Below are 24,565 nucleotides of genomic sequence, written 5' to 3' on the forward strand. Positions count from 1 at the left end.
ATGGTCATCTGAATCGAGGTTAGTTTGGTAGCTGGGGTGTAAGAAGAGCGATTACGATAAATCAAGACTTGGTTTCCTCTTAACTTTAGCCTGCAGCTTTGATATGTGCTGAGAGAAGGACAGTGTACCGTCTAGCTATACTCCCAAGTACTTGTATGAGGTGACTACCTCAAGCTCTAAACCCTCAGCGGTAGTAATCACACCTGGGGAGAGGGGCATTCTTCTTACCAAACCACATAACCTTTGTTTTGGAGGTGTTCAGAACAAGGTTATTAAAGCACCAGCTGTCAGAGCAGCTCACAGATCACTGTACCTGTACATAGCCCATCTGTAAATAGCCCATCCAACTACCTCATCCTCCATACTGTTATTTATTTTGCTCCCTTGCACCCCAGTATCTCAACCTGCACACTCATATTCTGCACATCTACCATTACAGTGTTTAATTGCGATATTGTAATTCTTTCGCCACTGTCCTATTTATTGACTTACCTCCCTTATCCTACCGTAATTGCATACTGTATATAGAATTTTTCTGTTGTATTATTGTCTGCATGTTTTGTTAATTCCATGTGTTGTTTGTGCTTGGCTTTATCTTGGCCAGGTCACAGTTGTAAATAAAAAATTGTTCTCAACTAGCCTACCTGGTTAAATAAAGGTTAAAAAATGTTTTTACGGCTGAGCTGTAGTCAATGAACAGTATTCTCACGTAGGTGTTCCTTTTGTCCAAGTGGGAAAGGGCAGTGTGTAATAGAGATTGCGTCATCTGTGGATCTGTTTGGGAGATATGCGGTATGGAATGGGTCCGGGGTGTCTGGTTATGATGTTGTGAGCCATCTCCAGCCTTTCAAAGCATTTCATAACTACAGATGTGAGTGCTACTGGGCTGTAGTTATTTAGGCCGGTTACCTTGGGGTTCTTGTGCACAGGGACTATGGTGGTCTGCTTGAAACATGTAGCTATTACAGACTCAGCCAGGGAGAGGTTAAAAATGTCAGTGAAGACACGTGCCAGCTTGTCAGCGCATGCTCTGAGTACACGTCCTGTTAATTAGTCTGGCTCTGCGGCCTTGGGAATGTTAAGGTCTTACTCGTTTTAAGGTCTTACTGTTATCGTCTATGGAGAGCGTGTTCACACATTTGTCCAGAACAGCTGGTGCTCTCATACATGGTTCAGTGTTGCTTGCCTCAAAGCGAGCATTGAATGCCTTTAGCTCGTCTGGTAGGCTTGTAGTCTGATAGTTTGCAAGCACTGCTACATCCCATGACCGTCAGATTCGGTGTAGTAGGATTCGATCTTAGTCCTGTATTGCCGCTTTGCCTGTTTGATGGTTTGTCGGAGGGCGTAGCAGAATTTCTTATAAGCGTCTGGGTTAGTGTCCCGCTCATTGAAAGCGGCAGATTTAGCTCAGTGCGGATTTTTCCTGTTATCCATGGCTTCTGGTTGGGATATGTACATACGGTCACTGTGGGGATGACATTGGCGATGCACTTATTAATAAAGCCAGTGACTGACGTGGTAAACGCCTCAATGCAATTGGATGAATCCCGGAATATATTCCAGTCTGTGCTACAAAACGGTCCTCTAGCTTGGCTTTCGCCTCATTGGACCACTTCCGTATTGAGCGCATCCGTATTGAGCGCATCACTGGTACTTCCTGTTTGAGTTTCTGCTTGTAAGCAGGAATCAGGAGGATTGAGTCAGATTTGCCAAATGAAGGGTGAGAGAAAGCTTTGAATGTGTCTGTGTGTGGAGTGAAGGTGATCTACAGTTTTTGTTCATTCTAGTTGCACAGAAATGAGGTAAAACAGAACATCCTGCTGACAGGTCCACAACAATGTACCATTGTCTAATCTTTTAGAAACTGACAGTCCTTTTCCAGATACCGCATAAATTACTGCTGAAGATGAAAACATCCTGCCAACACAGTTTAATATTTGACAGTATGGGTAGGCTACAGTATTGCTGTGCGATAAGAGCCCGACATGGTTGCCTATTTAATCTCAGAGCCTTTACCAAGGCAGGAGCTAGAAAACCCAATGATCTATTGATCATCTAAATATTGAACAACAATTGGTCTTCTGCATGCCTTGGCCTAAAGCCAATAGTTCCACATTATAAAGGGCCTTATTGGCTTTCCATCCAATTGGATGCACACTTTCTCACCATTGGGGTTTCCATCAAACTGACTGAAAAAATCAGTGTATGATGAGTGTAAACATGACGTTTACTTTTCGCTTTAGATTTCTCATGTACCCAATAAAAATCTAAAGTTCAATATGTTTCCATTGCATTTTCAACTCTACCGATAGTTGTCACAAAACCCCCACAGACATCATTTCAAAGTCTAGTCCATGTTGGTTCAACGTAATTTAATTGAAATCACGTAGAAAAACAATGTTGATTCTACCAGTGTGCCCAATGGGACTGTTTTGTAAAATAGTGGATGTAATAAATGTATCACTAACCACTTTAAACAATGCCACTTAAAATAATGTTTACATGCCCTACATTACTCATCTTATATGTATATACTGTTCTCTATACCATCTACTGCATCTTACCTATGCCGTTCGGCCATCGCTCATCCATATATTTATATGTACATATTCTTATTCATTCCTTTACACTTGTGTGTGTGTGTGTGTGTGTGTGTGTGTATAAGGTAGTTGTGGGTGAAATTGTTAAATTACTTGTTAGATATTACTGCACTGTAGAAGCACAAGCATTTCACTACATTCGTGTTAACATCTGCTAACCATGTGTATGTGACAAATAAAATGTGATTTCATGGGCCAGCTCAGGTCTTGGCACGTGCGCTGTAGTTAACAGTTTGCATATACCGTGCGGGTAGGCTACCTACATAAAGAAATTATTATGGATAAGAGAGAGAATATTCTTATGTGTCAAATGGTTTGAAGGTAGGCCTTGAAATACATCCACAGGTACACCTCCTATTGACTCATGATGTCAATTAGCCTATCAGAAGCTTCTAAAGTCATGACATCATTTTCTGGAATTTTCCAAGCTGTTTAAAGGCACAGTCAACTTAGTGTATGTAAACTTCTGACCCACTGGAATTGTGATACAGTGAATTATAAGTGAAATAATCTGTCTGTAAACAATTGTTCGAAAAATGATTTTGTGTCATGCACAAAGTAGATGTCCTAACTGTAACTCCCTTCAGTAACCACGAGCACAACCGTTCCTTGATTTTAACTGGCGGCTTTATTCTGTAGTTTTAGTCAGAATTATCAACTTTTGTGAGAACTATAAAGTAAATGAAAAATACAGTTAAGCACACTCTTAAAACCTTATCTTACGAGTGACTTATTAGCTTGGTATAACTCTGAAGTGCTTACATACATAACAGTTTAACCAACGTTATAATGGGTTCAGATTAAACACATGAATAAAGGAAAAAATACCTCATTGGCTGCTTATTACAGAAGGGAGGAAATCAAACTTCACACTTATTATTCCTGGCATGAATTCACACTTCATCCTAACATACACTCTTCAACCTTTATGAACTACACCCGATGACATGAAAACTTAGCTAACGCAGCGCAGGATTGCCTTCCCTCCAAAAGTGTGTTGCTACATTAAGGATCCCCGTTACAACAGTATTAGCTACGTAGTTCCGCTTGTATTATCATTTCCCCCGCACAGCGGACACGTAAACAATTCAAGAAAAAGACAACGACATAACCTGTAAGTCTAACTGTCAGTTACACTCCCACCAATCACCAGTGATTTCTGTGAAAGGGGTCTGCAGGTTTCTTGATCGGCTTCCAGGAGGGTGACTGTCTTATGGATGGGCCTCTCCAGATAGGTGGGTTTGGTGATGCGTTTACCTCTCTCATCTAGGGTTGAGTCGCTGATCAGTAACTTGAATCTTCTCACCCGGCCATCCTGTCCCGGGTACACTTCTGTAACCTTTGCCAATTTCCACTGGTTGCGTGGTGCAGTATCATCTTGCAAGATGACAATGTCATTAATCCTTGCGTTTCTTCTGTCTTTACTCCATTTCTGTCTGTGTTGGAGGTTTAGGAGGTACTCTTTCTTCCACCTTGTCCAGAATTCATTGGCTAAGAATTGTACTCTGCTCCATCTCTTGCGGAGATAAAGATCTTCCTTGATGAACTGTCCAGGTGGCGGTAAGATAACTGTGGACTTCATTGTTAAGAAGTGATTTGGCGTGAGAGGTTCTGGACCTAATGGATCATTCAGATATTCCGTAGTTAGGGGCCTACTATTTAAAATCGCCATGACTTCATAGAGAAAGGTACGCAGAGAAGCGGTGTCGAGTCTTCCGTCTGACTGATCAGGAGTGGATGTTAAGACACTTCGTATCGTGCGGATTTGCCTTTCCCAAACACCACCCATGTGACTTGAAGATGGGGTGTTCATGATAAACTCGCATCCAAGTTCCTTCAGTCGTGTTTGATCCATTTCTTTCAGGGCGTCCACAAACTTGCGTCTTGCGCCAATGAAGTTGCTGCCTTGATCACATCTGATTTGATGAACATTACCACGTATGGCAATGAATGAACGCAGGGAATTGATAAAAGCGTCGGTGGTTAAGTCACCAAGCATTTCAATGTGAACTGCTCGGGAGCCCATGCAAGTGAGTAGGAGCCCATAACGCTTTAACTCTCTTCTTCTGTCCTTGGCATAGAAAGGTCCAAAGCAGTCCATCCCGCAGTATGTGAAGGGAGGCGCGGTCTCCATGCGTTCCTTCGGAAGATCTGCCATCCTTTGCCCTTCTGTACATCTTCTGAATTTCCTGCATTTCACACATTTGTAGATGTGAGAGGAAACTGCATTGCTGCATCCTAGGATCCACATACCGTTGGATCGCAGCTCATTGATCGTCATTCCACGTCCTTGGTGTCGTACTCTTTCATGATAGTGCTTGACGAGCAGCACTGACAAATGACTATCTCTTGGCAGGATTGCAGGATGCTTCACATGGGAATGAAGAGTTGCATGAGCCAAGCGACCTCCCACCCTGAGGATACCTTGCTCATCCAGAAATGGACTCAATTTATGCAACTTGCTTGCTTTATGTTTGGTCTTGATGTCTTTCTGGTGCCTAAGGTTGTGTATCTCATGGGAGAAGGCTGCTTCTTGAACCATCTTTATAATGGTGAGCTCTGCCTCTCTCCTTTCTTCTATGCTTGTAGCTTCACTGGACCTCAATTTTAAGCCTATGGCTTCCTTGACACGTCGTTTGAGCCTGGCAATAGCTTTTACCACTCTTGCCCAGTCTGAGAACTTATGAAGGTGATCTAGTAATGATCTTTCTTCCTTTGCTTGGGTATCATGGACCATGGATTTCAGCTCTGGATCATTGTCTGAGAACTCTGCCCCCTTGAGTTGTCCTTTGGGAAGTTCTTCATGCCAAAGAAAGTCTGGACCTGTGAACCAGTTGGAAGCCATGAGCTGTTCTGATGTGAGACCTCTGGAAGCATGATCCGCAGGATTCTCTTCAGAGGTCACATATCTCCATTGTTCGGGATCTGTGCTTTGCTTAATGCGTTGAATATGGTTAGCTACAAAGACGTGGAATCTTCTGGCTTCATTGTTGATGTAGCCAAGAACTATCTTCGAGTCTGTCCAGAAGTATTCCTGTAGACCTTGTATCTCTAGCTCCTTTTTGAGCATGTCACTTGTTCGAACAGCTATCACCGCTGCTGAAAGTTCCAGTCGTGGTATGGTCGTAACCTTGGAAGGGGCGACTCTCGACTTCCCCATAACTAGGGAGCAATGAACTTCTCCTGCTGTGCTGATTGTTCTGAGGTATGAGCACTCTCCATAACCTGAGGTACTAGCGTCGGAGAAGTGATGGAGCTCATAACTCTGCACCTCCTTGAAACTTGATGGCAAGTAGCTTCGTTGGATCCTTACTTCAGACAAGTTTTGTAGACCTTGGAGCCAGAATTCCCACTGGGAACGTAGGTCATTTGGAAGGGGGTCATCCCAGTCGATTTTGTCACGACACAGCCGCTGCAAGATCTGCTTCCCTGCCAGGACAAAGGGTGCCACAAACCCAAGCGGCTCATATACAGAGGCTACTGTAGACAACACTCCTCTTCTTGTGAGTGGGCGTTCCTTGACAACTACTGGAACTTGTCTGATGCGACACACCACAGTACACCAAGCGCTCTCCATGTGTGGTTCACCCAGAGCCATATACAGGTCTTTGGCACCCTCGGCACGTTCTTCCTTGGGAATTGTAGCTATAACTTCCTTGCTGTTAGAGATAAACTTGTGCAACCGAAGTTTGCCAATGCTGCAAAGCTCTCTTGCTTCTTTCACCAGCTGGGCTGCTTCAGCTTCAGACGATACGCTCGTCAACCCATCATCAACATAAAAGTTCCTTTCTATAAACTGGATAGACTTCTCGCTGAAGCTTCCTCGTCCTTCGGCATAGTTGGCGCAACCAGGAGATGAAGCTGCGCCGAACAAGTGGACCTTCATACGATACACTGAGGGCTGAGACTCTAGATCTCCGTTCTCCCACCAAAGGAACCGTAGATAATCTTGGTCTTCTGCTTTCACATGAAACTGGTGGAACATGCACTCTACGTCACACATGATTGCAACTGGACCCTTACGAAAACGAAGGATGACCCTTACGAAACCGAAGTTTACAGATGCTGCAAAGCTCTCTTGCTTCTTTCACCAGCTGGGCCGCTTCAGCTTCAGACGATACGCTCGTCAACCCATCATCAACATAAAAGTTCCTTTCTATGAACTGGATAGACTTCTCGCGATAACCTGATGACTCACTCCAATAGGGTCGCCATAGTCGATACATGGATTTCCATAGCCGACTATGCTCCAGCCAAGATCTGTTCTCTGAGCAAACGGCTGATTTCCCTTACCAGACACAATTTCTCTTGGAAGGAGAGCCTGGGAGCAGTTGTAGCCAAATAAGAGACCGACATCACAGCTCTGTTGAGGAGCAATCTCCTCTGCAATGTGTTCAAGATGAGACCATGCTCTTGCAGTCTCTGGAGTAGGAATATGATCTCTGTTTGCAGGAATAAACTCTCTCGAGTAGGTCGTTGGCAGAGGGATTTTCTTCTCCAAGTAAAGCCCTCTAACCTGCAAACCAGACAGCTTCTGGCAGGGCACAATGTTATTCCTTGAAGCCATTGTAGAGTTTCAGTTGGACTGGCTCCTTCCTTGTATTGAGAGCCTTTGTTGTCTCTTCAAGGATAAAAGTGGTGTCGTTCTGGGTGTCAAGAAGTGCATACACAAGAACTTCACGATCTGTCTCACTTGTGGTTGACACCCATACTGGAATGATTGTGGAGGTGTGAGTGTTGTTAATGTCCCTTACAACTCTGTTAGATATGGCCTCACTTGACGCTCTTGTCCCCTTATCTTGTGGGGTCTTCCTATCCCTTAACCTTTCTTTAGTACGATCTTCGTGCAGGCAGGATGGATGCCTCCTCTGACACAGGTGTTCCTGTTATCACAATCTTTCGAGCGATGCCCAGGCCTTAAACAGCCAAAGCACAATTTATTATCTTGAACAAACTTCTGTCGCTCTGCGGTGGGCTTATCCATGAACTTCCAGCATTTGTGGAGGCTCTGACCTGACTTCTCACAGAAGACACAACTAGTAACATTATCTTTCTCATCGGAGTTAGTTGCTAATACCCTTGCTCCGGGGCTTTAAATCCTTGGCGTCTTAGGTTTTCCATCTTCACTTGGTTTCAAAGCATGAAGGGATGTCACAGGATTGCAAGCGATCTTTGCTTCTCCCGTGAGAAACTTCACAAACTGACTGAAGCTTGGAAAGATCTCAGTTTATTCTAAGATGTCTATGACCTTTCTATTCCATCTTGAAGTCAGCCAATCTGGAAGTTTAGCGAGGATCTTTTGGTTTTCATTACAGTCATTAAGCACCTACAGGCCCTTATTCTGTGACATAACAGCCTCACAGCTGCGAAGAAAGTCTACAAGGTCTCTAAGTTCAAGACTGTCCTTGGATCCTATCTTAGGCCATGCATTGAGCTTATCTCTGAAGGACTTGGCGATGAGGAATTTGTTTCCGTACCTTTCTTCAAGAATGGTCCATGCAGCATAGTAGGCTGACTCTGTTCCTAACATAAAGTAACTTTCGATGGTTTTCTTGGCAGGCCCACCAATATATTTTCTCAAGTAATATATCTTCTCAGTTGCTGGTATGTTCTTCCTGTCTATCAGAGTCTGAAAAGAGACCTTCCAGTCAGTGAACGAGAGTGGTTCTCCATTGAATGTTACTGGTTCTGGTATGGGGAGGCAGCTTTCACTGATTGATTCCGCTAGTAACCTGAACATGGTCTTGGTGCCATCTTCTTGTTGTGTGCTTGTCACAACATGTTGTGGTGAGAGACTGTGAAATGAGCCACTTCTGTGCATGACTTCTTTCACAGATTTGCAGTTAGAGAGTAGTTCTTTCTTCTCGTCCTCTGAGTTTTCATCTTGCTCATACACTTGCATTCGCGCCTTGGCAGCATTTAGTTTCTTGAGCACTTCTAGGCGCTCTAACTCTCTACGCTTGTCTTCTAGCGTCCTTCGTCTGGCAGCATTTTCTACCTCTAACTTGACTCGCAGCCTAGCTTCTTCCAAGCTGCGTTTCACAGCCTCAGCTTCTTGCTCCGCTGTCCTTTTCTTATCTTCATCTTTGAGTCTCTGAAGCTCTTCTAGTTGGCGTTCTTGCTTAACCATTACTTCTAAAGCTGCTTGTTTAGCAGCAACTTCCGCCGCAGCCTCTTGTCTCTTGACAGATGACACGCTTGAGCGTCTGGAGTTGACCTTTGAGTTGCTTTGAGACTGGGAGGAAGCACTTGAGGGCTGATAGTTGAGACTTGACTTATGTGAGAGTTCGGACATGCACAAGGAATTGCTGTCCTTCCAGTGCAACTCTATCTGGTTACTTTGACCTTCTTCCCTGCCTTTTAAATGACACCTTACAGTCTTGATAATAGACATTGTAACTGCTTCACAAGTATCAACTCTGCGTCGTATATCGTTGTCGGGAATGTCGATTTGACGCAAATTTACATAGACAAGGTTTAGCTCTGTAGAGGTATGGCTAATCTTGTTTAAGATGTATTCTAGTAGGTCTTCAGAGCAACAGCCTGTCAGTGACAGTGTTGCTTCCTTTACCAGAGCCTTCCACTTCTCATAGCTGACCCTGAAACGATGTTCGAGCTGTCTCCACCTTTCGTCGCGCAGTTCTCTGCCCTTTTCAGTTAACCTGCGGACCCTCTCACCTTTTCATGGCTCTTGTTGTGCTATCTCATTAGCAGCCTCTGTATCATCATTCACTGGCCGAAGTGACTCCACACCAGTCTGGGCCTCTTCCTGCTGTTCTGTTTGTTCTGATGAAGGCTTGAAGTTTGCGAGGTGTTGCTGCAGCTGCTCAACTTGACCCACCCCATCTCTATCACCTTTAGTGAAACTACCTCTTTCTGACATTCTAAATCGAGTCATATCAATTCTAGCTAAGATTTGGATAAATGAGTAGGTAATTTATACTCTAATTCACTGTAATTTAAACCTTAGTACGTGGTATAAACATGTATAATTCTTTTAACAAAGGCTTGAACAAACACTGTACCAAACAATTACACTATTAACTTACAGGTGAAAATATAATTAATAGGTGTACACTGACCCTTAATGTTTTGTAACCATATATATATATATATATGGTTACAAAACATTAAGGGTCAGTGTACACCTATTAATTATATTTTCACCTGTAAGTTAATAGTGTAATTGTTTGGTACAGTGTTTGTTCAAGCCTTTGTTAAAAGAATATATATATATATTTATTTATGTATTTATTTATGTATTTATTTATGTATTTATTTATTTATTTATGTATTTATTTATGTATTTATTTATGTATTTATGTATTTATGTATTTATTTATGTATTTATTTATTTATTTATTTAGAAAGACTCACAGTTGTCATTGACGCTTTAAGGTATTGACTCAGGGGTGTGAATACTTATAAAGATGAGATTCATGCATTTCATTTTCAATAAAAACATGTTTTCACTTTTGTCATTAAAGGGTATTGTGTGTAGTTGGGTGATACATTTAAACAAACTCTATATTGAATTCAGGCTGTATGTGGAATAAGTCAAGGTGTGGGAATACCTTTTACCACTGTTTTGAATCTGTAGCCTAAAAAACTGCATGCTTTCCCGAGTCGTAGTGGGAGGACCACACACCATATCACATGGTGTTATATACATTTTTGCACATTAAGGTGTTTCCCACCGCCATTTCTCGTGTAATTAATTGTACAGACAAAAAAAGATCCCACCATGCCGAATTAACAAATGATCTGTCGGCATTTCTAAAATGATTCCGAAACGTCCTGTAGTTATTTGTTTTTATACGGTATGGCCTGTTATCATTTATATATTTCTTATTGTTGGACATAAGACTAAAAACACCAGGAATTCAGCTCCAACTTATTTTCTTTTGAGAAATCTCTTCTAAAATTTTTCCCATGCATAATATATCGATAGATATATGTGATCCTCTGTTTCTTCCTCCAACTCAGAGCCTAGTTTCTTTCAAAGTCCTGCCTTTCTAGGGAGTTTTTCCTAGCCACCATGCTTCTACATCTGCATTGCTTGCTGATTGGTGTTTTAGGATGAGTTTCTGTATAGCAGTTTGTGGCAACTGCTGATGTAAAAAGGGCTTTAAATACATTTTATTGATATACAAATGTAAGCAAAGTTTGAAATTATTATGTTTTGGTCAAATATTATATCCGTTTAGGCTTCTTGCGGTCAATTTGCAGTCTACAAATGATTTGTAAGCATGTTCGGGCCCCCGAGCATCCACTCAAGAAAAAATCGACCCGTGGCTTAATCTAGTTGATGATCCCTGCCCTACGGGTTTCAGCCTTGAGTCTGTCTCGTTCCCTAGTTTCCAGTCTCCACCCTTCCAAGGCATGAGTTGGTTGCATATTAATAAAATAACCCTATGGGCCCAGTTCACAAGTAGGGAGTAGGGTGCCATTTGGAACACACCGTGGTACTTCCTGTCTCTGTCTGCTGTGAACCTGCCTCCCTGCCTGTTTTGACCTCTGACCTCACAGACACGTCCTCGCCATCAGAAGACGAGGGTTCACTGCGTCGTGCGGGCCGGATGGTGTCCTCCACGCCGTACCAGAACCACCCGGCGCCGAACGTAGAACACTGGTTTAACAGAGTCATCCAGGGCTCCTCCACCTCCTCCTCTGCATCCTCCACCTCATCCCATCCTGGAGGGAGTGTCCACGCTGCCACCGCTGTGCTGGCTGACCTCATGGCATACACCCAGATAGGTAAAACATCTTTACCTAACCACACCTAACTACACCCAGATACCCCATTCATTCTGACTCGGTCCTTTTAGGCTTGTTCACCACACAGCAAGGCCCTAAAACCCAACATTTTGTTATATTACAGCCTTATTCTAAAATGGATTAAATAGTTATCTTCCTCATCAATCTACACACAATATCCCATAATGACAAAGCGAAAACTGTTTTTTTAGAACAGAAATAACTTATTTACATAAGTATTTAGACCCTTTGCTATGAGACTTGAAATTGAGCTCAGGTGCATCCTGTTTCCAATGATCATCCTTGAGATGTTGGTACAACTTGATTGTAGTCCACCTGTGGTAAATTCAATTGATTGAACATGATTTGGAAAGGCACACACCTGTCTTTAAAATGTCTCACAGTTGACAGTGCATGTCAGAGCAAAAACCAAACCATGAGGTCGAAGGAATTGTCCGTAGAGCTCAGATCTGAGGAAAGGTACCAAAACATTTCTGCAGCATTGAAGGTCCCCAAGAACACAGTGGCCTCCAAGAACACAGTGGCCTCCAAGAACACAGTGGCCTCCAAGAACACAGTGGCCTCCAAGAACACAGTGGCCTCCAAGAACACAGTGGCCTCCATCATTCTGTTAAAACGGAAAATTATTTTATTACCTCTTTTCAATAAGGAATTGAGACCAAAAGCTCGAAGTTTCAAGTGTTTAATACCAAAGATAGTCAGCTGAGTGCATCCATTTAGTAAAGATCACAACACATGTTATACTCTTCCCTTAATACTCACAGTACACCTCAAACCTCCCCAGCTATACATTTTATGACCCCACTGACTTTCCCCCCTTTCCCCTGTGGAATGTCCATGCTCCTCTCTTCGTTTAGCCAGATGTCAGAATCACACCCCGACCATCTTCTGGGCCTGACCCTGCTGTCTGATGCTAGACAATTCCCTCTTCTCTGATTAGGTCAACCTTTCTAAATTAGGATACACACAGTTTCATGACCTACACTCCATTAATACTCAGTGATCATTTACTAAATAGGATACACACCGTTTCATGACCTTAATTCCATTAATACTCAGTAATCATTCACTAAACAGGATACAAACAAACTACAGTTTAACTTGAAACATGTCACATTTGAACAGAATCCATCAGTCCCCCCTATTAAACCATAAACACTTCTTATTGTTTAATATCACTAAACAACCATTCAACTACCGGCTGTAGACCTTCTTCTTTGGTTTTCTCCAGAACTGAGAGTGATAGAAACAGACTTAATAGAGAAAATAGAAAATACTAGAAAACTCTTAAGTTAAAACAATCCTATTCTCTACTGATTATCATAAGCATCTATGTAGATACATTTATAAACTAAATCTCTGACCACAGCTTGAGGAACCCGACCGACACAATCTCCTGCTATCCCTGAACCCCATGCCCACTGATATGCTTTTCTGCTAAGGTCCACAAAAAGTAGGGCTCTAAATGTCCCCATTATGCTTTTCCTCAGTCTTCCATCAAGGGCTTACAGGATCACGAGATGTTTTTCAGCCAAGTCCTCCTCACTGCGTTCACCTCCTAAAGCTACCCTAAAGACGTGAGCCGCAGCCTGAATCAATTTCACCAGCTCTTGTGGAAGATCTGCACTATAGATGTGTTTCAACAAAGCTTTTACTATATGGAATCCTCACAATGCCACCGGAACTCCTCCGTAACTGCCATCACTGCCCATGCTGCATATTCCAATATCCACCTTATTTGGACTTTATTTGGATAGTCCAATACCATGCTGTTCCTACAGCACCTCCCACAACCTTAAGTCTCTCTTGTTATTACTCCCAAGGTAACAGCAGTAAGTATTGTTACAACTTTAACTCGGTTAGTGGCTTTCATCACCTGCTTTACCGTAAGATCTATGATTGAGTTTGTGAGATTCTCATTTTCCCAGTCTTCTCCTAATGTTTTCCTGACCAGCTTATCTATTGCCTCGTTATGTTGTGCTACAGTAGGGACTGGCGGGGTAATAATTACCATTACTCAGATCTGGATCACATCTCTCATCCCACTGCCTTCCCATCCCCCACCCCCCTGTGAAAACCCTGTGTGTGACAGGTTTTAGGACCTACGGTTTGTTTTTCCACAATCCCTCTACAAATCCCTGTTAACCGTGTCTTGGTCCCAGTTCTCTGGGAGGTAATGGATTATCTGCCCTTTGATATGGAGGAGAGAGCAGTGGGGTTGAGGGAGTGTCCAGTTCTACATATCTCTGGGTCACATGCTTCCTGATCGTCCTCGGCAACAGATGGGCTGGTACTGCAAGCGTTTTCTCTGTGAATACAGCTTCCTGTATACTTGGGTCTGTGGCAACCCTCTCAATTGTTGTTCCCTCATCAGTAAAATCTTCTCCATATGTGGCTATTAAAGTCTGAAATGATAAGACTATTTCAGCGATGCTTATGATCACCATCCTAGAGTCCTCCATGTTGAGCTTATCCTTCCACTCTGCACAGACCACTGTCTTTCTCACACTACGCACGATTCCCTGTAAAACTCTACACAGTGGAGTGGTATCATTCTCTAATGAGTCTATCACCCATGTTCTTAATTCATAGGCAAGGCATCCATCTGCCTCCGTCACATGTATTCCTCTATGAAGACTATGGCCTTGGTATTCGGGATACCCTGGCGAGGGCTTACATGGGTTACTCCCATGTCCGACACCAACACTCCATAGGAATGTCCTGTACTTCCTCTACTCTGCCACAGACATGGGCGGATATTTGTCTCATGAACGTCTCTGGAGAGACCTGAAAATAGCTGTGCAGCGAGGCTCCCCATCGAACGTGACAGATCTTGAGAGGATTTGCAGAGAATAATGGAAGAAACTCCCCAAATACAGGTGTGCCAAGCTTGTAGCGTCATACCCAAAAGAAGACTCAAGGCTGTAATCACTGCCAAAGGTGCTTCAACAAAGTACTGAGTAAAGGGTCTGAATACTTATGTAAATGTTTCTAAAACCTTTTTTTTTCTTCATCAATCTACATACAATACCCCATAAAAAATGTTTAGAATAAGGCTGTAACATAATCTATGGAAAAAGTCAAGGGGTCTGAGTACTTTCCAAATGCACTGTGGGATAGATGGAATATAACATTGATTCATTTAACTACTTTTTTTTTTAGGAAGCACTAATGATTAAGTTATGGGGGTGATTGGTAGATGTCATGGTTACTTGCAGGAAGTCACCATAATATTGTGTCTAGAGGAGGGCCAAGGTGACCTGCTCCTGTGTCTAGAGGAGGGCCAAGGTGACCTGCTCCTGTGTCTAGAGGAGGGCCAAGGTGACCTGCTCCTGTGTCTAGAGGAGGGCCAAGGTGACCTGCTCCTGTGTCTAGAGGAGGGCCAAGGTGACTTGCTCTGCCCCTGTGTCTAGAGGAGGGCCAAGGTGACTTGCTCTGCTCCTGTATCTAGAGGAGGGCCAAGGTGACTTGCTCCTGTATCTAGAGGAGGGCCAAGGTGACCACCACATATTAATACCAGTGGTCCTGAATAGAAAGAGGGATGGAGAGAGAAATGATTTCAGGTCATTCTCATTTATTGTAACTACACAGACTCTGACAGAAGTTATCACATCCTGTATTTCAATCTGTATACTGCTAGAGGTTTACAATGTTGGCTATTATGTGGTTCAGAGCCTGACCTCTCTTGGCTCCCCCTCCTCAATCACTGACCTCTTCCCCAGTGAGGGTCTACCCCTGTTGTCACCCTGCCTCTCCCTGTCTTCGGCCACCCAGTACATGCTGGTCTTCCAAGTCCTCCTCCTCTACTAAACCCCTCCTCGACATAGATACAAAGCTCTTAGTTCAACCAGAGACGCTGTAGAAAATGAAACCACCTTGGCTCTGGTTAAACCCACGGCCGGCCGCTCATTAGGTAATGTCTAAACCGAACTTATTTGAGAAGTCATTACTTTATTATATTGCTCAACATTTTCTTAACATTTGTCATAGTTAGTTGAAGCAATACATTTGTATCTGCTCTCGTCTGACTAAGACTGCATATTTTCAGTAATTTTCTTCCAATCTGTAAAGTTATGAAGCCACACCCATTTACTGAAGATTTGCATTATGGGCCCAGAAAGCATGGAAATAGTTTCCACTGCTTGTATACTTCGTATTTTGGCGAATGTAGTACGACATCAGGAACTTTTGGCATACTAACTATATCCATACTATGACCAATAAGCCTACTATTTACTCAATTCACGTCGCAAATAGTGAGGTTAGTGCGGTTATTATGAGTATTGAAACACAGCTAGAGAGACACAGACAAGTGACAGGACTCGATGCCTTGTTACCATGGTAACCCCCCACCCTTAAAGGGGCAGGTGAACATTTTGTCTATAATATTTTTGTTAAAAGACTGAAGGCACAAAAAATGAAATGAATTGATCAATATACCACATTACTTCTTGCTAATACAAAGCTTGGTCATCTGTTTTTTTTAATATTTTTTTATTTACGTAATTATGGGGGGAAATTATTTTGTCTGGTAAAAAATCTGAGTGTCTGATAGATTTTTTTAATCTACCTGCCACAGTGCCTGGTGTACCAAAAATAACATTTTAGGCCCTGGCTGTTGTTGGTGTGCAGCTGTTGTTCATGTGTACAGACCTCTAGGAACATATACAGTGGGGCAAAAAAGTATTTTGTCAGCCACCAATTACAAGTTCTCCCACTTAAAAAGATGAGAGGCCTGTAATTTTCATCATAGGTACACTTCAACTATGACAGGCGAAATGAGAAAAAAAAATCCAGAAAATCACATTGTAGGATTTTTTATGAATTTATTTGCAAATTATGGTGGAAAATAAGTAAGTATCTCAATACTTTGTTATATACCCTTTGTTGGCAATGACAGAGGTCAAACGTTTTCAGTAAGTCTTCACAAGGTTTTCACACACTGTTGTTGGTATTTTGGCCGATTCCTCCATGCAGATCTCCTCTAGAGCAGTGATGTTTTGGGGCTGTTGCTGGGCAACACGGACTTTCAACTCCCTCCAAAGATTTTCTATGGGGTTGAGCTCTGGAGACTGGCTAGGCCACTCTAGGACCTTGAAATGCTTCTTACGAAGCCACTCCTTCGTTGCCCGGGCGGTGTGTTTGGGATCATTGTCATGCTGAAAGACCCAGCCACGTTTCATCTTCAATGCCCTTGCTGATGGAAGGAGGTTTTCACTCAAAATCTCACGATACATGGCCCCATTCATTCTTTCCTTTACACGGATCAGTTGTCCTGGTCCCTTTGCAGAAAAACAGCCCCAAAGCATGATGTTTCCACCCCCGTGCTTCACAGTAGGTATGGTGTTGTTTGGATGCAACTCAGCATTCTTTGTCCTCCAAACACGACGAGTTGAGTTTTTACCAAAAAGTTATATTTTGGTTTCATCTGACCATATGACATTCTCCCAATCTTCTTCTGAATCATCCAAATGCTCTCTAGCAAACTTCAGACAGGCCTGGACATGTACTGGCTTAAGCAGGGGGACACGTCTGGCACTGCAGGATTTGAGTCCCTGGCGGCATAGTGTGTTACTGATGGTAGGCTTTGTTACTTTGGTCCCAGCTCTCTGCAGGTCATTCACTAGGTCCCCCCGTGTGGTTCTGGGATTGTTGCTCACCGTTCTTGTGATAATTTTGACCCCACGGGGTGAGATCTTGCGTGGAGCCCCAGATCGAGGGAGATTATCAGTGGTCTTGTATGTCTTCCATTTCCTAATAATTGCTCCCACAGTTGATTTCTTCAAACCAAGCTGCTTACCTATTGCAGATTCAGTCTTCCCAGCCTGGTGCAGGGCTACAATTTTGTTTCTGGTAGTCTTTGACAGGTCTTTGGTCTTGGCCATAGTGGAGTTTGGAGTGTGACTGTTTGAGGTTGTGGACAGGTGTCTTTTATACTGATAAGTTCAAACAGGTGCCATTAATACAGGTAACGAGTGTAGGTCAGAGGAGCCTCTTAAAGAAGAAGTTACAGGTCTGTGAGAGCCAGAAATCTTGCTTGTTTGTAGGTGACCAAATACTTTTTTTTCACCATAATTTGCAAATAAATTCATTAATAATCCTACAATGTGATTTTCTGGATATTTTTTTTTTTCATTTTGTCTGTCATTGTTGAAGTGTACCTATGTTGAAAATTACAGGCCTCATCTTTTTAAGTGGGAGAACTTGCACAATTGGCGGCTGACTAAATACTTTTTTGCCCCACTGTAGATAATAGCTGGCTGCTGAGTACAGACCTCTAGGAACGTATAGATAATAGCTGGAATTAGCCACACGTAGTGAAACACAGCTGTCCAGTTTGACAGTCGTGTTGTTAGACTACATATCATTGTTTCTTCTAGTGAAACATCTGTCCAGTTTGACAGTCGTGTTAGGCTACATATCATTGTTTCTTCTATAGTAAGACGTCATGTTGTTAGGCTACATATCATGGTTTCTTCTATAGTGAGACGTCATGTTGTTAGGCTACATATCATGGTTTCTTCTATAGTGAGACGTCATGTTGTTAGGCTACATATCATGGTTTCTTCTATAGTGAGACGTCATGTTGTTAGGCTACATATCATTGTTTCTTCTAGTGAGACGTCTGTCCAGTTTGACAGTCGTGTTGTTAGGCTACATATCTACTGGTGAGAGACCAATATAATTTCAGTTGTTCAAGTATTGCACTATGTCCACATCCTTCTGGATGAGCTGAATGATAACAACAGGGATTGGCTGCTATGTTGGACCTCCAGCCAATGTGTTCCTGAGCTTGTTGCTAGTTGGCAGGACCAGAACATAAATAACCTACTAGCTTCCCAATTCATTTACTAGAACATAAATAACCTACTAGCTTCCCAATTAATTTACTAAACGACTTTAGTGGGATAATCAATTCGATCTGATTACAGTGGGTAAAATCACCAATGTCTCTATTGATAGTCCTACCTACTCTATTAAAATACTTGAATCTTACCGTATTTCTCCAATTCCAAACCAGTGTGTCTTGTTTGCAACGAAACTGTTGCTGTTTGCAAATAATTCAATATGAGATTTCATTATGAATCCATGCATGGTACGTTCAGATTTTCCACCCCAGACATGAGACCTGAGTCCGACGCAGATTGGAGGTAGGCTTATTTAAGGAGTGCATGGTGACAGTATTTGTAGGAAATGGCTATATGTTGATAACATAATTGTCAAACAGTTTAGACTAGCTCTTATTTCTTAGTGCTCATCATAGTAAATTAGCCTACTCAACTTTCAGCACCCGGAGCTGTCCATTTTAGAAATGGTGATCCACACACGAGTGGTGACTGCATCTCAACTCATTTTTTTTCTAATTTATCCAATTATATTCCGTTCTGTTTTTATCATGAACATATTCCCACCAATATTGTAATTACGTTTTCATGTGTGTTTTGCACGTTTTATCAAACTGTTGAGGCATGCTGCTATTTCTGCCAAATAAGTAGCCCGCTGACAGATGTAGGTGGGCTCTCCTTCTCCGTGGCTAACGTGAGTAAAACATTTAAACGTGTTAACCCTCGCAAGGCTGCTGGCCCAGATGGCATCCCCAGCCACGTCCTCAGAGCATGTGCAGACCAGCTGGCTGGTGTGTTTACGGACATATTCAATCAATCCTTATCCCAGTCTGCTGTTCCCACATACTTCAAGAGGGCCACCATTGTTCCTGTACCCAATAATTCAAAGGTAACTGAACTAAATGACTATCGCCCCGCCCCGTAGCACTCACCTCTGTTATCATGAAGTGCTTTGAGAGACTAGTCAAGGATCATATCACCTCCACCCTACCTGACACCCTAGACCCACTCCAATTTGCTTACCGCCCAAATAGGTCCACAGATGATGCAATTGCCATCACACTGCACACTGCCCTATCCCGTCTGGACAAGAGGAATACCTATGGAAGAATGCTGTTAATTGACGACAGCTCAGCATTCAACACCCTGAGTCTCAACCCCACCCTGTGCAATTGGGTCCTGGACTTCCTAAATGGCCTGGTGGTGAAGGTGGTGAAATTTAAAAAACAATATACTCACTCCGCTGATCCTCATACCGGGGCCCCACAAGGGTGTGTTCTCAACCCCCTCCTGTACTCCCTGTTCACCCATGACTGCGTGGCTATGCGCGCCTCCAACTCAATCATCAAGTTTGAAGACGACATAACAGTGGTGGACTGTTATGTAACTGCACCACCCACAACCACAAGGCTCTCCAGAGGGTGGTGCACAACGCATCACCGGGGGGAAACTACCTGCCCTCCAGGACACCAACACCACCCAATGTCACAGGAAGGCCAAAAAGGTCATCAAGGACAACAACCACCCGAGCCACTGCCTGTTCACCCCGCTATCATCCAGAAGGCGAGGTCAGTACAAGTGCGTCAAAGCAGGGACCGAGAGACTGAAAAACAGCTTCTATCTCAAGGCCATCAGACTGTTAAACAGCCATTGCTAACATAGAGTGGCTGCTGCCAACACACTGACTCAAATCTCTAGCCACTTTAATAATTAAGAATTGGATGTAATAAATGTACAGTGCCTTGCGAAAGTATTCGGCCCCCTTGAACTTTGCGACCTTTTGCCACATTTCAGGCTTCAAACATAAAGATATAAAACTGTATTTTTTTGTGAAGAATCAACAACAAGTGGGACGACATTTATTGGATATTTCAAACTTTTTTAACATATCAAAAACTGAAAAATTGGGCGTGCAAAATTATTCAGCCCCCTTAAGTTAATACTTTGTAGCGCCACCTTTTGCTGCGATTACAGCTGTACGTCGCTTGGGGTATGTCTCTATCAGTTTTGCACATCGAGAGACTGAATTTTTTTTCCCATTCCTCCTTGCAAACAGCTCGAGCTCAGTGAGGTTGGATGGAGAGCATTTGTGAACAGCAGGTTTCAGTTCTTTCCACAGATTCTCGATTGGATTCAGGTCTGGACTTTGACTTGGCCATTCTAACACCTGGATATGTTAATTTTTGAACCATTCCATTGTAGATTTTGCTTTATGTTTTGGATCATTGTCTTGTTGGAAGACAAATCTCCGTCCCAGTCTCAGGTCTTTTGCAGACTCCGTCAGGTTTTCTTCCAGAATGGTCCTGTATTTGTCTCCATCCATCTTCCCATCAATTTTAACCATCTTCCCTGTCCCTGCTGAAGAAAAGCAGGCCCAAACCATGATGCTGCCACCACCATGTTTGACAGTGGGGATGGTGTGTTCAGCTGTGTTGCTTTTACGCCAAACATAACGTTTTGCATTGTTGCCAAAAAGTTCAATTTTGGTTTCATCTGACCAGAGCACCTTCTTCCACATGTTTGGTGTGTCTCCCAGGTGGCTTGTGTCAAACTTTAACCAACACTTTTTATGGATATCTTTAAGAAATGGCTTTCTTCTTGCCACTCTTCCATAAAGGCCAGATTTGTGCAATATACGACTGATTGTTGTCCTATGGACAGAGACTCCCACCTCAGCTGTAGATCTCTGCAGTTCATCCAGAGTGATCATGGGCCTCTTGGCTGCATCTCTGATCAGTCTTCTCCTTGTATGAGCTGAAAGTTTAGAGGGACGGCCAGGTCTTGGTAGATTTGCAGTGGTCTGATACTCCTTCCATTTCAATATTATCGCTTGCACAGTGCTCCTTGGGATGTTTAAAGCTTGGGAAATATTTTTGTATCCAAATCCGGCTTTAAACTTCTTCACAACAGTATCTCAGACCTGCCTGGTGTGTTCCTTGTTCTTCATGATGCTCTCTGCGCTTTTAACGGACCTCTGAGACTATCACAGTGCAGGTGCATTTATACGGAGACTTGATTACATAGCCCACCTATAATTTAGCCCAAACAACTACCTCTTTCCCTACTGTATTTAATTTATTTATTTATTTTGCTCCTTTGCACCCCATTATTTTAATTTTTACTTTGCACATTCTCCCATTGCAAATCTACCATTCCAGTGTTTTACTTGCTATATTGTATTTACTTTGCCACCATGGCCTTTTTTGCCTTTACCTCCCTTATCTCACCTCATTTGCTCACATCGTATATAGACTTGTTTATACTGTATTATTGACTGTATGTTTGTTTTACTCCATGTGTAACTCTGTCGTTGTATGTGTCGAACTGCTTTGCTTTATCTTGGCCAGGTCGCAATTGTAAATGAGAACTTGTTCTCAACTTGCCTACCTGGTTAAATAAAGGTAAAATAAATTTAAAAAAAATAAAAAAATTACACACAGGTGGATTGTATTTATCATCATTAGTCATTTAGGTCAACATTGGATCATTCAGAGATCCTCACTGAACTTCTGGAGAGAGTTTGCTGCACTGAAAGTAAAGGGGCTGAATAATTTTGCACGCCCAATTTTTCAGTTTTTGATTTGTTAAAAAAGTTAGAAATATCCAATAAATGTCGTTCCACTTCATGATTGTGTCCCACTTGTTGTTGATTCTTCACAAAAAAATACAGTTTTATATCTTTATGTTTGAAGCCTGAAATGTGGCAAAAGTTCGCAAAGTTCAAGGGGGCCGAATACTTTCGCAAGGCACTGTAGCTAGCTATTAGATGTGTCAGGGAATTGCTTGAAAGAAACTCATATCGACTACTAAGCGATGGTACTCCATTATTTCTGCTTACAAGTGTCATCATCACCTATTATAAAATGACAACAGTGCCTTGCTAGCTGACTCGTTTCCTGAAAGAAGTTCCTGGGTTTACCGTCATGGTGTGGATGTTTGGTCAGGACGTTTCGTTTTAATTTGTTCGTTTTGAGAGACTGATTACTAATCACTTCAATCAAATTTATTTAGAAAGCCCTTACATCAGCTGATATCACAAAGTGCTGTACAGAATCTCAGCCTAAAACCCCAAACAGCAAGGTGGGGGTTTCCTCGCCTAGGTGGCTAGGAAAAACTCCCTAGAAATGCCAGAACTGAGGAAGAAACCTAGAGAGGGACCAGGCTATGAGGGGTGGCCAGTCCTCTTCTAGCTGTGCCGGGTAGAGAGGGACCAGGCTATGAGGTGTAGCCAGTCCTCTTCTGGCTGTGCCGGGTGGAGATTCTAACAGAACTTGGCCAAGATGTTCAAATGTTCATAGATGACCAGCAGGATCAAATAATAATAATCACATTGGTTGTCGAGGATGCAACAGGTCAGCACCTCAGGAGTAAATGTCAGTTGACTTTACATGTTTAACATTAGAGAAGCTAAAATTGAAGAAAACCCTCTGTTCTATTATCTCTCAATCCATGATATGGCAGAGGTTGAAGAGCCATTACACATACGTTTTCTCAACAACCATTTATGGTCAATAATATCACAGGCTGCACTGAAATCTAACAGTACAGCTCCCACAATCTTCTTATCAATTTCGTTCAACCAATCATCAGTAATTTGTGTCAGTGCAGTACATGTTGAGTGCCCTTCTCTATAAGCATGCTGAAAGTCTGTTCATTTGTTTAGAGAAATAGCATTGTATTTGGTCGAACACCATTTTTTCCAACAGTTTTCTAAGAGTTGGAAGCAAGCTGATAGGTCTGCTGTTAGAACCAGTACAGGCTGGTTTACCTCTCTCTTAGCGGAATGACTTTGGCTTCCCTCCAGGGATGAGGACAGACTATCCTCTAGACTCAGATTAAGGATATGACAAATAGGAGTGGCTATAGAGTCAGCCACCATCCTCAGCAGCTTTCCATCTAAGTTGTCAATGCCAGGAGATTTGTCATTATTGATCGATAACAATCATTTGTCCACCTCTCCCACACTAACTTTACAAAACTGTAACTTCCAATGCTTTTCTTTCATTCGTTAAAAAAAATATATAAATACGATGACTCGCTGTTTGTTGGCATTTCCTGCCTAAAGCTGCCCACTTTGCCAATGAGATAATCCTTAAAATAAATGGTCAGACGTGACCATCGAGTCTAGTACACTGGCTTCAGTTAATCCTGTTCCATCTAGTCCAGAACTCTGGCTTCAGTTAATCCTGTTCCATCTAGTCTAGAATACTGGCTTCAGTTAATCCTGTTCCATCTAGTCTAGAACACAGGCTTCAGTTTTTGCCGTTCCTCACCATGAAGAGGTTAGATGCCATCTATCAACACTCAATAACATCCTTGAGAGAAATGATAGATTTGACTGTGAAGTTCTAAATATTAAGTTCTCAGCTAGTTCAGTCCTGTCAGGTCTATAGTGTTTAGGAGCGCACTAAAGTGTTGAATGACTGAATGTAATCTCATAATAGGCCTTAGAATTAAATCACATGAAAGTGTTTGACCCTAACTAGTCCCAGCAGCCTTTGACTTCTGACCTCCACACAGATAACCACTCCGCCCCCCCTGACGTGACTGGCCTATTGGAACACTCGCTGCATGCGGACAGAGACAGACCCCCGGTGGCGTCGGTGAAGGTGGTCCCCAGGGGGTACAACCACTCCAGCGTCATGGAAACCGCCGATGGTGAGTCCCACTGTCAACCCGGGTAGCCATGGCAACATCTCAGTCAATGAGAGCTCAGTAAGAGGCCTATCTATCCACTCAGCAGTAACAACAACCTCCTGTAAACCTCTGCTTCACTCTACTCATGTTAACATGTGACTGATTTCATTCACTAGTGGAGAGAGAGGATTTTCATTTGAAACATGGAATGTACCTGCAGTTGATTTACAATAGTGTGCTGGGATGGGTAAGGGTCAGTTCCTGAGTTGTGATAGAGGTCATTTAGAGGGGTGACCGATGAGCGGTGTCCCCGGAGACAGATAGCCGGTGTCCCCGGAGACAGCCAACGTTACAGAATAATAAACTCAGCTACAGAAACCACGGCTAGAAAACAAGGCGTAATAGCCAACGTTACAGAATAATAAACTCAGCTACAGAAACCACGGCTAGAAAACAAGGCGTAATAGCCAACGTTACAGAATAATAAACTCAGCTACAGAAACCACGGCTAGAAAACAAGGCGTAATAGCCAACGTTACAGAATAATAAGCTACAGCTGTTCAGTCATTGGATATCTTCTGAGTTCAATGTCATCATTACATTTGACAGTTTTTGTACTTTTTTCAGATACAGACATGTATTAATTAATTATATTTTGGTATAAACAATCTAACTACATAAATAGATAATGGTAGAAATTGATTT

General features: G+C 42.6%; 1 protein-coding gene across 9 annotated transcripts in view; it reads left to right on the top strand.

Annotated features, from left to right (window-relative positions):
* dip2a (disco-interacting protein 2 homolog A) overlaps positions 1 to 24,565 on the top strand; it is a 232,025-nt gene that overhangs the window by 87,656 nt on the left and 119,804 nt on the right. For 6 of the 9 annotated variants that reach the window (XR_005038847.1, XR_005038848.1, XR_005038849.1 and 3 more), the window contains exons 5-6: positions 11,130 to 11,357; positions 23,744 to 23,881. The exons of 1 other annotated variant lie outside the window; for it this stretch is intronic. Coding sequence is in view for 5 of the 8 variants with exons in the window: in XM_036959437.1 (XP_036815332.1) it covers positions 11,130 to 11,357; positions 23,744 to 23,881 (366 nt within the window). In the remaining 3 variants the exon portion in view is untranslated. The remainder of the gene's footprint in view (positions 1 to 11,129; positions 11,358 to 23,743; positions 23,882 to 24,565) is intronic. 2 more of the 9 variants (XM_036959438.1, XM_036959439.1) reach the window with 2 other exon arrangements.

This window comes from Oncorhynchus mykiss, chromosome 22 (genome assembly GCF_013265735.2).
Source record: "Oncorhynchus mykiss isolate Arlee chromosome 22, USDA_OmykA_1.1, whole genome shotgun sequence".
NCBI classification, from domain to species: Eukaryota; Metazoa; Chordata; class Actinopteri; order Salmoniformes; family Salmonidae; genus Oncorhynchus; species Oncorhynchus mykiss.